At 39.9% G+C, this 15315-nt stretch overlaps 1 protein-coding gene across 6 annotated transcripts in view; it reads right to left on the bottom strand.

The window, feature by feature from the left end:
* Nucleotides 1–15315, bottom strand: part of PDE5A (phosphodiesterase 5A) — a 102357-nt gene that overhangs the window by 17060 nt on the left and 69982 nt on the right. For all 6 annotated transcript variants that reach the window (XR_016349478.1, XM_075929816.2, XM_075929817.2 and 3 more), the window contains exons 12-14: nt 8414–8560; nt 7267–7392; nt 3521–3615 (exon numbers count right to left, since the gene is read on the bottom strand). Coding sequence is in view for 5 of the 6 variants with exons in the window: in XM_075929816.2 (XP_075785931.1) it covers nt 3521–3615; nt 7267–7392; nt 8414–8560 (368 nt within the window). In the remaining variant the exon portion in view is untranslated. The remainder of the gene's footprint in view (nt 1–3520; nt 3616–7266; nt 7393–8413; nt 8561–15315) is intronic.

The following is a 15315-nucleotide window of genomic DNA, read 5'->3' as shown; positions in this document are numbered from 1 at the left end:
AACCTTGGCCTCTACATCACTGCCCTGATTCCTTCAATTCAGAACTAGTCGGGAATTGCTCAGAAGCTTGTTTCATTTTTGACTCTGTAGCAGGAACTGTAGTCACCTGTAACCCGATCCTCCAAATCCTTACCCATGTGAGTAATCCTTATTTAAACATACAGCACTAGTGGGCTACTTCATAAGGAAGATTTACTCATAGGAGGAACTGGAATTGCAAAATTGTGCCCTTCCTAGGAGACTAGTGCAATGATTATTGGGCAGAGTGAGAGAGAGAGAGAGAGTGTGGGGGGGGGGGGGGGGGCGCCCGGGGGGGGGGGGGGGGGGTGTCAGGAATTCTTCCTGATCACAGACACACATGTTGAATGAAAGACACAAGTTACATTGCTAGCTATGGTACTGGGACCAAGAGTGTTGCCTTCTCAGCATGCACAGCCCCTGCTACTCTCGGAAGAAATATACTCATGGGCTGTGTCTACACTGGGCCACTTATTCCAGAAAATCAGCCGCTTTTCCAGAATAAGCTGCGAGCTGTCTACACTGGCCCTTGAATTTCCGGAAAAGCAACGACGCTCTACTGTACAAAATCAGCCGCTATTCTGGAAAAGCTACGCTGCTCCCGCTCGGGCATAAGTCCTTATTCCGGAACACTGTTCCGGAAAAGGGCCAGTGTAGACAGCCCAGTAGTCTTTTCCGGAAAAAAGCCCTGATCGCGAAAATGACGATTGGAGCTCTTTTCCGGAAAAGCGCGTCTACATTGGCCACAGACGCTTTTCCGGAAAAAGGGCTTTTCCGGAAAAGCAGCCTGCCAATGTAGATGCTCCTTTTCTGGAAAAACTGAAAACGGAATAGTATTCCATTTTAAGCATTTCCGGAAATTCATGCCAGTGTAGACACAGCCATGGTGGGAATTCATTATCAGTTCCCAGCATGACTGATGTATGGCATTTCTTCTAGGTCCCCAGACCCAGTCAAAAGACATCATTTCTTTCTGAATACAGTGATCTGATTGTACAACCATCTCTCATTGCTTTTGCCTTTTTACATATATGTTTGGAGAAAAAAACTGTCTATCTGCCAAGAGATCCTAAAACAAAGTCTATTTCCTGTAATATGTGCTAAGCAGAAATTCCACCCCCACCCTCCCTTTTTAAACCTATTGCTCAATAAAAGAATCTTGTATCATCCCCCTTGTCCAACTGAAAAAAAAAAAGATTCATCTCTGGAAAACTATTTTAATTTGGTTTCTACTAGCCTGAGGAATTTAAAAACAAAGTCCTTGGAACTATGATCAGTGAAAAAAATGTTAAGTCGTAATTGACTCTGCTTGTGGCATGTGTGAATGTTAGGTTTTGCTGTCTATGACTTTTTCCCAGGACATTTTTGAAGAGCAGATGACGCATCTCCAGATGTTTTCCAGGAAATTTATTTTTAAATGAATGAAGGAAAAACATAGCTAACTGGTTCCAATTACTGTTTATCTATGGGTTATTGGGTTCCCCATTGGCAGGACAACTTTTTAGTTTTCTTTTTCCTCTCATCATACTTGGAACAATTCTGAGCCCCAGTATTTGAGTGTAGATAAACAGACCTGAGAGACAAGAATTTACTGAGTTTGTTTTTATTTAACAATATTTTTCCTATTACTCCTTCATACATGCACTCTTTTCTTCCTCTGTGGGCTATCCCAGGTCTGGTCAGAACCACACTGCTGTGATATCACAGAAATTCTTTTAGAATTTTTTTTCCAAACTATTAATTAAATCAAAGCAGTAATTAAAAGACTCTTTTGTCAGCACAATGGCAAAGCTCCCTCTTACTTCAGTGGTGCTGAATAAAGCCCTAAATGTTTAGACATTGAGTGGGTAAAATGTTCATAGTGCCTAAGACATTTAGGAGTGTAAGTCTCATTGACTTTCAAGGAGACTTAAGTTTTTGAAAAAGTAACTCATACCACGGTATTCCCTGTAGTGTAGACATGGCCCAGCTACAACTCTGTACCTATGTCACTATAACCCTGTAGTGTAGATAGGGGCTATAGAAGGTTTTTTTTATTGCTGAGTGCCAGTAGCTAGGCAACTGCATTTACACCAAGAGTTACGTCAGTGTACCTGTAGATTCAGTGCCCAGGGGTATGTAGTGGCATAAGAATGGTTGGGTAAGGATGGTTTTTAATTTAGAACATACTGTCAGCAATATTTTATCTGTGTAGTTTTAGAGTTTGAATTCTTTTTAAAAATGTGCCTTTCAGGGCCAGTTTTTGAAAGGTCACTCTCCCACAGCATCTGCAAATGTTGAATGTATGACTGAGTGCAGAGCAAATTCAAAATAACTGAGCACAGTTTTAAGTGACCTATTAAAAATTTGGGCTCCACTGAAATCAACGGGAACTGTATCTTTGACTTAAATGGGGCCAGGATTGCATTCACATCCTTTAAAGGAGATTATACTAAAGATTCCCTTTACCAAAAGGATATCAGTTCCAATTCAGCCCAAGGTTTGGTGTTACACCATGACAGCAGATGCATTATGAAGGTTGCTTTTTCTCTGAAGCAATGAGCACAGTCTACTGACATAAACTGGACAGTAGAATATGTCCATTGTCCATTTTGGTAGGGCAGTTCCTATTTTGAAAAAGGTAACTCAAAATAATATTTATTTCACCATGTCCTTAAATGTCAAATATTGAGACATTGGAATCATATACCACAGCAGAACCTTGCTAATCTACACATAAAATAGTGGTCTCTTTGAGGATGTCAATGGGATTTAAGTGGTCAATGGGCCTTATTCTGGTCAACTGCAAAAGGGTGAACTTTACCCAAAAGTCTTAGGTTGTTGTCAGTGTATGATATTTATGTGTTCATCATTTAGCAATGAATTACTATTATATCTGCAAAAGCAATTTTCAATTGGACTGACATTTCTGTAATTACAATTCTAATTTTTCAATTATACTGATTTAATTGTCACCGACAGTACTATAATTAATTTAAAGTTGATGGGCACATTGATAAGGACATGTATGAAGGATCAAGAGATCCATATTGGTACTAAAAGCAACACCACACACTAGTGTGGCAATAGAATGCATTTAGCATCGTAAGACTTGAAATTTAATAAGAAGTGACAAAATGAGCATTCTGTGTTGAGTTAATTCATTTAAACTTCCTGCATACTACTTAATGAACAGCTTTATTTTATTTATTGTAACTTCTCATTTAGTTTCTGTTTTGATTAATTAAACATTCATGTTTAAGAAATCTTAAATATGTATTTTAGCGTAAACAACTCAGCATTCAATGAATTCATAAGAAACATGGGTAGCTGATCGGTTAACATTATTTAATCATGTTGCATTTACCCTAAGGTTCTCAGATTTATTGATTTGCAAATCAATTCACAAAGTTCTCCCTGTCATTAGAGAATATTAGCAAGATTCTACTCTGTTAATTTTTATTAGTTTCAGTGTTAAAAAAAAAAAAAAAAAAGCATACGTCCCCATCACAGACTTGCTTACCTCTGTATATAAGAGTTGTTCACTCCTCTGTGATCCAAATCATGGCTCAGGGCTGCTATCAGCAAAGCAAGTATTTCTAAGTCAGTCAGCTTGTTCTGAATGTAATGAGAAATACAAATGTCATTTCTTAGCTTTGTAGTACAGATTTGATACTAAATGCATTATATCTCTTTTCTTGTCTTCTAGGACTCTGAAATGTTTATGTGATTTTAGTCATAATAGGACAATTAGTTTTCTCAACGGTGTTAGACTTTAAAGGAATAGGTTGGTATATTAAAAATAATGAGTTAGATCCCCCCCAAGTTCTTATATATTTTCTTTTACTTTTCAATCTTAAAGTACTTTAAAAGGAGATCACTATTATCCCCACCTTTTTAATCAATGGGGAAACGGAGGTATGGGGAGGGGAAGGGATTTCCCCAAGGTCATCCAGCAAACCAGTGACAGGGCTGGAAACTGAACCCTTCTCTCCTGAGTGCCTTATCCATTAGGGTGTGTCTACACTGCAGGGCTTAACTCGAAATAAGGTATGCAAATTGAGCTACATCAATTGCATAGCTTATTTCAAAATAGCTTATTTGGAAATAGGGAGCATCTACACAGCACTTATTTTGAAATAGAGCACTCTTCCTCTGACTTCCCTTATTCCTCGTACAATGAGGGTTATAGGAGTCTGAGTAAGAAGTCCTCCAGCTTGACAGTATTTTGACTCTATTTCAAAATAACTGCCTGCTGTATAGATGTGGACTAACTTATTTTGAAATAGTGTTGCTGTGCAGACATACCCTTAGAGCACACTGCCTCAATGGAGCTATACCACTTTGTATTAGCTGAGAAACAGTCTCATTTTCAGTCAAAACCTTATTGTATAATTATCTTTGGAGTTTGAGCTAATCAGGCAATAGGGTCAGTACAAATGATCCATTAATTGGTGGGCCAATAAAGGGACAGTAGTTTAAGAATCACAGAAAACAAAGTCAAACACAGCCTGGCTAATTTTTAATATAAATGTTTCCAGAACCCCAAAGAGAACCATCTTGCCAAGAAATGAGGGAAGATGAGAGGTCATCATGGCTACTTCTCCCTGACTATTTCATAACTCCAACATAGTTTAATACCATTTGATAGAAAGTTTATTTACATCTGGCCATGGAAAAACTGAAGCTGGGAAAATCTACAAAAACACACAATATCGTCTGGCTGTGAGAAGAATACTGAATCACAATAAGGGGAGGAACAGAAAATGTGAGAAAGGTTCCTAAAACATTTGGCTCCCCAACCTATTAGGATAATCAGATATCTCTCATCTGTGGGAGCTAAGCACAAAATGAAAGTGATATGTTCAAATTTTGCTATGAAATGAGGGATCCTGTCTCTCAAGAGCTTTGCTTCTATTCGTTATTTGTGCTCCCTTTGGCTTTAGATAGAAACATTTATCCCAACAGAAGTTGCTGTAAGATGAAATAAACTGATTAGCAACAAGGCTTCCTGACTTTTAAAAAGGCCACATTTGATATTTGTGAAGAAAAATTGTAGTAAGTTGTTTCTTTTCTCCTGCACCTTCCAGACCAGTGTACAATATAAACATGAAACTCAGAAATTCCCAATTAATTTAAAATTAAAGGGCATGATCCTGTAGATGTCTGATTTGTACCATTCCCATTACAAGCACCTACCTGAATAGGCCTAAAGAAGTGATAACTGTAGGATTTATAAACTGCATATGCTGCAGCAATAATTTAGCAACTCAAACTTCTATGTCAGAAGGTAGAGGAAATAACTTGGGGGGGAGCCATTTTAGACTTGATCCAGGTTAACAGGGAGGAATTGGTTGTGAATGTGAAAGCTAGAGGCAATCTGAGTACAAGTGATTGTGATTCTAAGCAAACAAAAAAGTGAGAGGGCCATAATATGTGCAATACACTTCAAAAAACAGACTTTAACAAGAGTCAGAGAACTGGAAGTAAAATTTTCTTCCCATGAGACCTAAGGGAAAAAGAAACTGCCTGTTTCTCAAAGAGACAAATTAAAGCTACAACAGCAAACAGCCTAGTACAAAGGAAAGAGATGAAGACTGGTGTGATGTGAGGCAATTACGAAAAAGGCTAATATCACTCTAGAGTATATTAACATAAGTATCATATATAAGACCCTGGAGGTAACTGGCCCATTCTACTCGGCACTGCTGAGGGCTCATCTATTCTAGAGCATGTTACTCAGTTCTGGGTGCCACATGTTAATATGGAGTCTGCCTCAGTCTTTTTTGCTCTGCCAACCCGGAGCGGTAGGCAGTAAGTGTTGCCAAGAGGGAGCCCACATTTCATTCCCCCCAGCCCTTTTCCAGAGCTAGCTCCCCCCCACCCCGCATCCTGTCCGAGCCCTAACTCTTTCTGTCAGCAGCCCATACATCCTGCATCCCAAGCACCTGCCCCAGGCCCTGACCCCCTCTCAGAGCCAGTATCCCATACCCCTTTTGCACTGCAAGATCCAGCCCTGACCCTCCTCCCAGAGACAGAGCCCCTCCTGCACCTCAACCCCCATGTTCCACCCCTGAATCCTGTCCCAGAGCCAGCACACATACTCCCTCCTGGACCCCAAGCACCTACCCCAGCCCAGTAAAAGTGAGCAAGCATGGGGAAAAGTGAACAATGGGGGTGGGATGGAGTGAGTGGGGTGGGACTTTGGGGAAGGGGTGAAGCCTTGGGAAGGGTGGGGGCAAGTTAAATCTTGGGTTGTCCTTAAATTCTAAAAGTGATCTTGGACAGATAAAGGTTGGGGACCACTGATGTGGATTTATTAGAGAGAGTCCAGGAAACAGCAACAAATATGATAAAGGGTTTAAAAATCCTGACCTATTAGGAAAGGTTAAAAAACCAGTAGACATGTTTATTCTTGAGAAAAGAAGACCGAGGGGAGACCTGATAAGTCTTCAAATATGCTAAGGGCTGTTTAAAGAGGATGGTGATCAGTTGTCGACTGAAGGGGAGATTTGGGGGAGATGTTAGGAAAAGCTTTCTAACTATAACTGTAGTTAAGTTTTGGTATAGTCTTCCAAGGGAGTTTGTGGAATCCCTGCCATTAGAGGTTTTTAAGAACAGATTAGACAAACACCTGTCACTGGTGGTCTAGGTATATTTGGTTCTTCCTCTGCACAAGAGGCTAGATTAGATGACCTCTCAAGGTCCTTTCCAGCCCTACATTTCTCTGATTTTAAGGTCAAGTTCTGAAGTCTTCAGAGAAAATGCACTGACTTAAGTGGAAATATTCCAGACTGAAATAGGTTTACTGAAATCAAAACTGGGTTGGTGCAAGTATAACAGTACAGGCAGTCCCCGGGTTACGTACAAGATAGGGACTGTAGGTTTGTTCTTAAGTTGAATCTGTATGTAAGTCGGAACTGGCGTCAGCCGCTGCTGAAACTGATCAGTTTCAACCGCGGCTGAATCTGGACGCCAGTTCTGACTTACATACAGATTCAACTTAAGAAACCCAGGCGTCCCCAAATCAGCTGCTGCTGAAACTGATCAGCGGCTGATTCCAGTAAGCCTGGGGCAGAGCAACTCTGTCTCGGGCTTCCTGTAGTCAGCCGCTGGTCAGTTTCAGCAGCGGCTGACTTGGGGACGCCTGGGGCAGAGCAGCTGGGGTGCTGCTGGGTTGCTCCAGTAGCACCGCTCCTCGGCGTAACTCGGGGACTGCCTGTACTTAGTTAATAAAAAGACTCTTAGGATGAAAACAGGCCAACATACCTGAAGTTTACCCGATTTTAAAGCAGCAAACATACATTGGGCTGTGTTAAAGGCATGTCTCCAATTGTGATATGCAACATTTTTTCGATAATTTTTCTTCACACTCAAAATCCATCTGCAAAGAACCTTTAATAAAGAACGTCATTCAGTTAAGTTCAGCAAAATATATTTCAAGTTTAGTCTTTTCACACACAAAAATAAAATAAAGAAAATTCTACTGTAGATTTAATGTGGAAAGATTCGAGTTTTTATTTGTCTTGAGTAAACTTTAGTATTAACACTTTTTTGTAAAATATGGATAATCTTAGGTTCCTCACTTCCTAAACCTACAGCAGAGGTGGAGAACCTCTGGCCTGGATCTGGTCCCCTCCTTAGTTTGATCTGACCTATAGTAAGTATGCTCCGCAGCTGGCTGGTAACACAGCAATCCCAGTAATCCAAGCTGAGGTTTTTAAGTTTTTTTTTCCTTTTTACTTGTTTGTGGCTCCCAACTGATTTTTCTGTGGGTCAGTGTCCCCAGACTGAAAAAGGTTCCCCACCCCTGGCCTAGGGATTGCTGAACAGTTTATAGGCAATTATAGTTTTTTAAATTTACTACAGGGACATGTATTCTGTAGAGTTACCAGTCCATGACATGAACCAACAACTCAACTATGATCCCAGGTACACTAGTGTAGACCCAACATTTTGAGGTATGCTGATTTAACTGAATGAAAAGCTTTTTCCACAGTATTTACGTGTTCACCAGAATCTATTTCATTTTGAATTAAAAGGATCCCAACAGGCGTTTGGAAATGTGAATTTGAAAGTGAACATCAGCTCTTGCCTAACACAGGATGGGATCAAAGCATAAGAGACAGATGGACCTTGCAAAGCAAATCATATTAGATACCCTAGTGGTCCCTTCTAATATTAGAATTTAAGAATCTTAAAATATAGATTCTATGAACTGATGAGCTAGTTGAAAGATCATCCATATTTCACACCAATCACTGCAGCTAACCAGTCCACCAATCTTTCATCCTAAAACTGAGGTTGGAAGTATGTGAAAGACTATATAAAAGATTCAGACACACAAACATTTTTTAAATGAAGTTGTCTGATGTTTTACCCTTCACATTTAAATAACATTCTGCAACTTCCGTACCTCATGTTTCATTTGGAAATTCTGCATCAGGTTGAGATCCGTGAACATTCGAATTGAACAGAGTGTTGTCTCCATATCAGAAAGCTCAAAGTCGCTGAAGTAGAAGTCGGTGAGCTTGAGAGACTGTGCTGATGGCACAACAGCTGACTGGGAGAAAATAAAAGAGAACTAAGCAGTCGCAGTTAGAAAGTCTGGAAAAAAAATCAAAGCTTTTTGCATCAGGAAAATAGCAACATTCTGCTAAAGTGCAAGGTACTGAAAGGAGATGACTACATTGCCTGATTTGTCCTGTTCATTGTTTGTGCAATGTTAATCTTGTTTGGTTCTTAGAATTAATGTAAATTTATCCATGACCCAATATTATAAAAAGGATTACCTGGATCTCCTTCTGTCATCTAAATTACCCACAATATAATGCTATTAATTTTTAAGCAGATTTTAGTTGCAACTTTCTAACATGCTCTACTGAAAAATGTGCAAATGGTAATGTTCAGAGGCTTCTGAATTAGGGATAGCAAAAGGCACTACTCTGACCAGAGGGCCTGCCAAATTTCGAGCTCCTGCTCTAAATCCTGGAAGCACTAGACCTAAACAAAGAAACAGCTGGAAACTGCTTTAAAGTGGATCAAACTACATATTTCCCTCTAATCTCATTCTCAGAAATGTCTGAAACTGTACAGTTGAAATGTTTTTTAAAAGTCACAAAGGCAGACCTTGGGCATTGGAAAATTTCAGTTCCACCCATGACAGCTTAACTTTCAAAATCAGACACTACATTTAGCATGAACTATTCCAAAGTCTTTATGTATCACAGTTTCAGTTTCTGTATACAGCTGTGAAATTCATTATAGAATGCCCCCTGAAGCCTCTTTGGGATCTTTACATTAAAGATGTTAGAAATAAATATCAAGATGAATGAAGCAGAGTCTGGCACTATGATCCAAAAGCTCCTATCAGTTCTTTGCATAAGAAAAGCAGGATTCACGAATGTAGTTCCCTCATAGCTGTTTCAACCATGTATCTTGTTAAAATCAGATACAAATCAAGAGAGAGAAGGATAAAAAGGAGACATATGTTTTATCGTTTGCCTTTGTCCTTTCTGAAGTCCAGGTATATTTCTATTAACAGTAGTACTACTACTTGTAATCATGATGCTCAGCTCTCTTGGTAGAAATGACATCCTGCTTTCATAGCCACATTTCTTTTCTCACTTTTATTGTTGTGTACTACTTACATACAGAATGGGAAGCGACTGTTTAGGAAATAGTATGGCAGAAAGGGATGTATGGGGTTATAGTGGACCACAAGCTAAATATGAGTCAACAGTGTGATGCTGTTGCAAAAAAAGCAAACATGATTCTGGGATGCATTAACAGGTGTGCTGTGAGCAAGACACGAGAAGTCATTCTTCTGCTCTACTCAGCGCTGGTTAGGCCTCAGTTGGAGTATTGTGTCCAGTTCTGGGCACCGCATTTCAAGAAATATGTGGAGAACAAGAATGATTAAAGGTCTAGAGAACATGACCTATGAAAGAATTGGGTTTATTTAGTTTGGAAAAGAGAATATTGAGGGGGGACATGATAACAGTTTTCAGGTATCTAAAAGGGTGTCATAAGGAAGAGAGAGGAAACTTGTTCATCTTGGCCTCTGAGGATAGAACAAGAAGCAATGGGCTTAAACTGCAGCAAGGGAGGTTTAGGTTGGACGTTAGGAAAAAGTTCCTAACTGTCAGGGTGGTTAAACACTGGAATAAATTGTCCAGGGAGGGTGTGGAATCTCTATCTGTGGAGATATTTAAGAGTAGGTTAGATAAATGTCTATCAGGGATGGTCTAGACAGTACTGGATCCTGGCATGAGAGCAGGGGACTGGACTTGATGACCTCTCGAGGTCCCTTCTAGTCCTAGTATTCTATGATTCTATACATCAGAAAATCATGAAAATGATTTGGAGAATCATGAAAATGAGGTTATGGAAACTGGAATTCAAGAAGGAATCCTATGTTACTATAAACCCTTTTCCCTAATAGTTTTACCTCTCATTTTGGGTTCACCCAGTATCCCACATTTGGGCCTTGATAGGTGAAGGGGCCTTCCTACCAATATTCTTGATAGGAAATAATACAACCACTTGGGAAATCTAATGACCATTGAAAAGGTAACTCCAAATGCTGCATTTTTCACATAGTTTCTCAGTGCGAACATAATGATTTAGTGAAGTTGGACTATTTTACTTTCTCTCTCTCGAACTGTCAATCTCTTCCACTTCTAAAACATTGAGAATAAATACATTACATCACAAGAGTCATTACATCTCATTCAAAATAGTTAAGGGGGGAGGTATGCTTCTGCGGTCAGTGTAATTTTGTGATTCTGATCTTTTCCCCAATAAGTTAACATCCCCTCCAGTGAGAGATTGCAACTGTCTCGAGGCACATTAAATACAGACAATAAGAGCCTGGCTGACTTGGGGGGCGGCACACGCAGGATTTTAAAATGCAGAGTGCAATGGCTTGCTAGATTATCACCATTCTTTTAGCTGTGTATTAACTCTCTCCCTCGTTATGCAAAATGACACTAACACAAGGCTTTTGCAAACAGATCTTTCCTGAAGCAAAAGGATGTACACAGCAGGAGCACAGCAGGACATTTTCTCATGCCTGCATTCTGACCTCTTCTATAATTTATATCATTCTATTCACTGATCTCCTGCCTTTGATGCCCACGTGGGAAGAAGAGCAACAAGCTTTTCCCCAGCTGAGAGATGAAATCACAACTTTCCTGCTATACATTCAACTTAACTGTGGCTCCGTCATTTTTCCTTTCAGTAGTTCCTCGTGACAACAGAACTCCTTTTCTTCTGTGTCGCTGCTTGAAAGCCATTTTAACTATTGTTCCTAGTCCTATTGACTGCACCTTCTGTAGTATTAATCTCCCAAACAACCACTTCTTTCATCCAAAATGTTCACTTTTTCTACCTCAGCCAAATTACAAACCAGGACAGCACAGAGAGGAGAGCAGTAACCATTAACTTTCTCTGAGGTACAATGAGCTGGTCTATAACTACTGTTGCTTACTGTATGTATTTTGATCATGTGTGGAGGCCCCAATTAGGGACTCCAATCATAAGCTGCTTGTGAACGTATTATTTGAATGGAGTTGAATGAAACATTCTAGCTCTGGTCTCCAGTATGCATAGAAGTCACTCTCTACTCTTGCCTACTGTGGAGGAGAGGCTCCAGTGAGTGTGTACCTCAAGGACTTCTTGATGCCAAACTGGAAGAGAGCACAAGAGTACATAAGGGTTACAGAAATTCCCGGGGTTTGGTATCTACATACTAGTCTGCCAAAGAATGTCATGGTACAGTCTCTAATGAAAGCCTGTGCCATGGTCATGGAGCTATGGATACTACAAATAATGTTCTCTAGGTCTGTAATTTAAGGCAGGTCACCAAAAGATGACCCACACACTCCTGTCAGGAAGGGGGAAAGAAGGAGGACTCTGGCAAGTCATGTGAAAACTGAGAATTATATGAGTACCTAGGACCGCCACTTTACAGTCTGAGCAAAATGCTAATCAATAGATTGTGGGGGCTTTAGGAACCAAAAGAACAGCACCGCCTGTTAAGGAGAAAAGCTAATAAACTTTTGGAACTATACCTGGGATGCAAATGAATCCCCAGCCTTTGTTCAGTCTGTGAGAACAGGCTACCAACAGATGTTCTCATAAAAGAGGGATCTCGCACAACACAGTTGACAATACTGGGAAAAAGAGATGGGGTAAACTAATCTGTAGGAGTTAAGTTTAGGCTCTAAAAAGCGTGTTATGATTTTGCAATGAAATACATTCTATGAGCATTTGTTTTCAATATTCTTACTTTCCATCACTTGAATCCCTGTTTTTTTTATGATAAGCTTTTTCTTGTTTTTGCTCTAAAAATATGTAAGTGCTACGTGTTAAGCATGAATGATTTGAAGTTAAAACTAATAAGTTAAAACTAATAAACTATTCCTTTGGGAGTGGTGAAATCTGTGAGTCCTGGAAGTGTTTAGTGAAACTGAGGTATGACACACCACAAGAACATATGGAGGGTCCAAGTATTGGTGTGTGTTTATTGTTTGTCTGCAGAGGGACAGCAGAGACCATTGGGCTGTGAAAAAAGTACTTGTGCGGCCTGTGGCTGGAATTGTCAGGGAATAGATCCATGGCAGGTCCCTTTCATATCTAGGGAGCCTTAGGGAATAACCATTGATGGAGGAAGGTATGTGCGGCTTTGGGGAATGGAGGGAGGGTTCAGGCACGGTAATATTTCATGGCGGTATTGATTGGGGGGTTGTGTGACATGGTGGATTTATTTAGGGAGATGAGGGTTGATGTAATGTGAAGTAAGGAAGAGAGAATGCTGTGGCAGGAGAATGTATTTGTGGTATTTGGGTTTATTTGGTGGCAGAATAGGGATGAGAGATGGTTGTGGGCCCAATCATCTCTCCTCCTGTCTCATCTTCTACTCTCTCCCTCTCTGGCACCAAGCCCAGCTCTGCCAGAAGGGAAGAAACAGGACTAGTTTGCTGGACACGCTCAGGAAGGAATCTGGCCACTGCTCCATGTCAGGGCCTGTAGACCCATCTCACTGTCTGCCACTTGGGTCTAGGGACTCTCCTTGCTTGTTCTATTGCTAGGCCACCAGATAGTGGCACCAACGTTCATATTTCATGGGCTGCGCCCCTTCCACTCCTAATTACCTGCCACCTATAATGCCAGTGTGCTAAATTCTCAGCATGGGATAGTGTCTATTTTCCAATGATCATTTGTATTCTGTTTCAGAGAAATAACCCTATTTAGGACAGCACTCAAGCATGGGCTTAAGTACAAACCTAAATTGGGATAGACTTATGCCCGTGGTTTCCTAGATCAGAATCTTAATCAGGTTAAAAGTAGGAACAGAGCCTTTTTTTCCGAGCCAGAGATAAAAATACACATTTCTAATGCAGAGTGTAAGTTCAGATTTAGGAACAAATATTTACCCTGTATTTAAGTTAAAACTGGGCTGAGGAGCACCGATTTCTAAGCAACTTAAAATGACCCATTTGATCTTGAGAGTTGTTTTACCAATGTCATCAATATACAGAAACACTAGATGCTTCAGAAAAATATAATAAACATGATAATAGCTCATTTTTTTGCCATTTCCAAGTGTTTTATTTTATTGTTAAAATGTAAACTAAGAAAAATGCTTTCATGAATGTATATAAGGAAAGATTAAAAAGCCGGGAATTTTTCAGATTGGAAAAAAGATGACTAAGGGTATGTCTACACTGAAGCTTATTTTGGAAAAAGCTATTCTGGAAGATATCTTCTGGAAGAGCTTATTTCAAAATAGAGCATCTACGCTACAGGGAAGCCTCAAAATTAGTCCGAGGCAGGCTCCCCTAATGTGGACATGCTATCTCAACTTAGAACCCCAGGAGACACTGGGGAGAAATAACTTTAGAATGGCCCCGGTGAGGAGCTATTTCAACATAGCAGCAGTGGAGCATCCATACTCACCCTCTTCCGAAAGAGCTTTTTCAGAAAAAGCGTTTTTCCTCAAGGAATGAAGTTTACCAATATCAGAAAAAGCCCGCAGTTATTTTGATTTTCTTTCAAAATAGTGCAGTTGCTTTGTGGATGCTAGTATTGTTTTTCTGGAATAATGGCTGTTATTCTGGAAAAACAGTACATGCATCCTAAGAGGGGATATGACAGAGGTCTATAAAATCATGACTGGTGTGGAGAAAGTAAATAAATCAGTTATTTACTCCTTCCCATAACACGAGAACTAGAGGTCATCAAATGAAATTAACAGGTAGCAGGTTCAAAACAAACAAAAGGAAGTACTTCTTCATACAACACAGTCAACCCATGGAACTCCTTGCCAGAGGATGTTGTGAAGGCCATGACTATAACAAGGTTAAAAAAAGAGCTAGATAAATTCATTGACAATAGGTCAATGAATGGCTATTAGCCAGCATTGGCAGGGATGCTGACCTTAACCTCTGTTTGTCGGAAGCTGAGAATCGGTGACGGGACGGACAACCTGTTCTATTCCTTCCTTCCAGGGCACCTGACATTGGTCACTGTCAGAAGACAGAATACTAGGCTAGATGGACCCTTGGTCTGACCCAGTATGGGTGTTCTGATATTCTTATATCAGAAATGGGTATTGTTGATTATAGATTTTTAAAGATTTGTTAAAGATCAGCTTCTTATCCTGGTTTTAGGAACAAAGATTCTATTGATACATCATGTAATGCATTGTAATACCACACGCAGGTCAACTGTTTGAATATTACTGAATGGATATTAGGGGCTCTACAGTAATTTTAAATGAAAACACCCACCTGGCAATTTATTCTAATGTCAGATTTAATTTTAGATTCACAGTTGTAGTTTGTATCATCAATGCACTTCCTTGCTCACTTGAAAATTACAATGGGCATGTCTATGCTATGAAATTATTTCAAAATAACTTATTCAAAACAACTATTTCAAAATAAGCTTATTCCCTGAGGAAAGCTGGAATACAAATTTTGAAATAACCAGCTTGTTATTTCAAAATAATGGGTTTGGTAGTGTGGACACACTGCTTATTTTTTTGAAATAAGGGGGATTATTTTGAAGGCACTTCCTAGTATAGAGCAGGGCAGTAAGAGTAGAAGGGAGGGTAATTCCTCCATGGCTTCATTCATTTCTGAGAGGTCTCAGAATATAGTTTTGTACAACGATTCTTCTAAGTCTAGGATTTTCTCATGTGGTGTTTCCTGGTAACCCCTCTTGTTGAATGTGTATGTTCAGTCACTGGAAGAATTAATGCTGAGGCTTGGGCTGGTGACACTCAGCTCTTTTTCCTACCTAAATGCTGCC

Source organism: Pelodiscus sinensis, chromosome 4 (genome assembly GCF_052426305.1).
Source record: "Pelodiscus sinensis isolate ZL-2025 chromosome 4, ASM5242630v1, whole genome shotgun sequence".
Lineage (NCBI taxonomy): Eukaryota > Metazoa > Chordata > Testudines > Trionychidae > Pelodiscus > Pelodiscus sinensis.
Note: the sequence above shows the minus strand (reverse complement) of the source record. Positions and strands in the feature narration are given on the sequence as shown.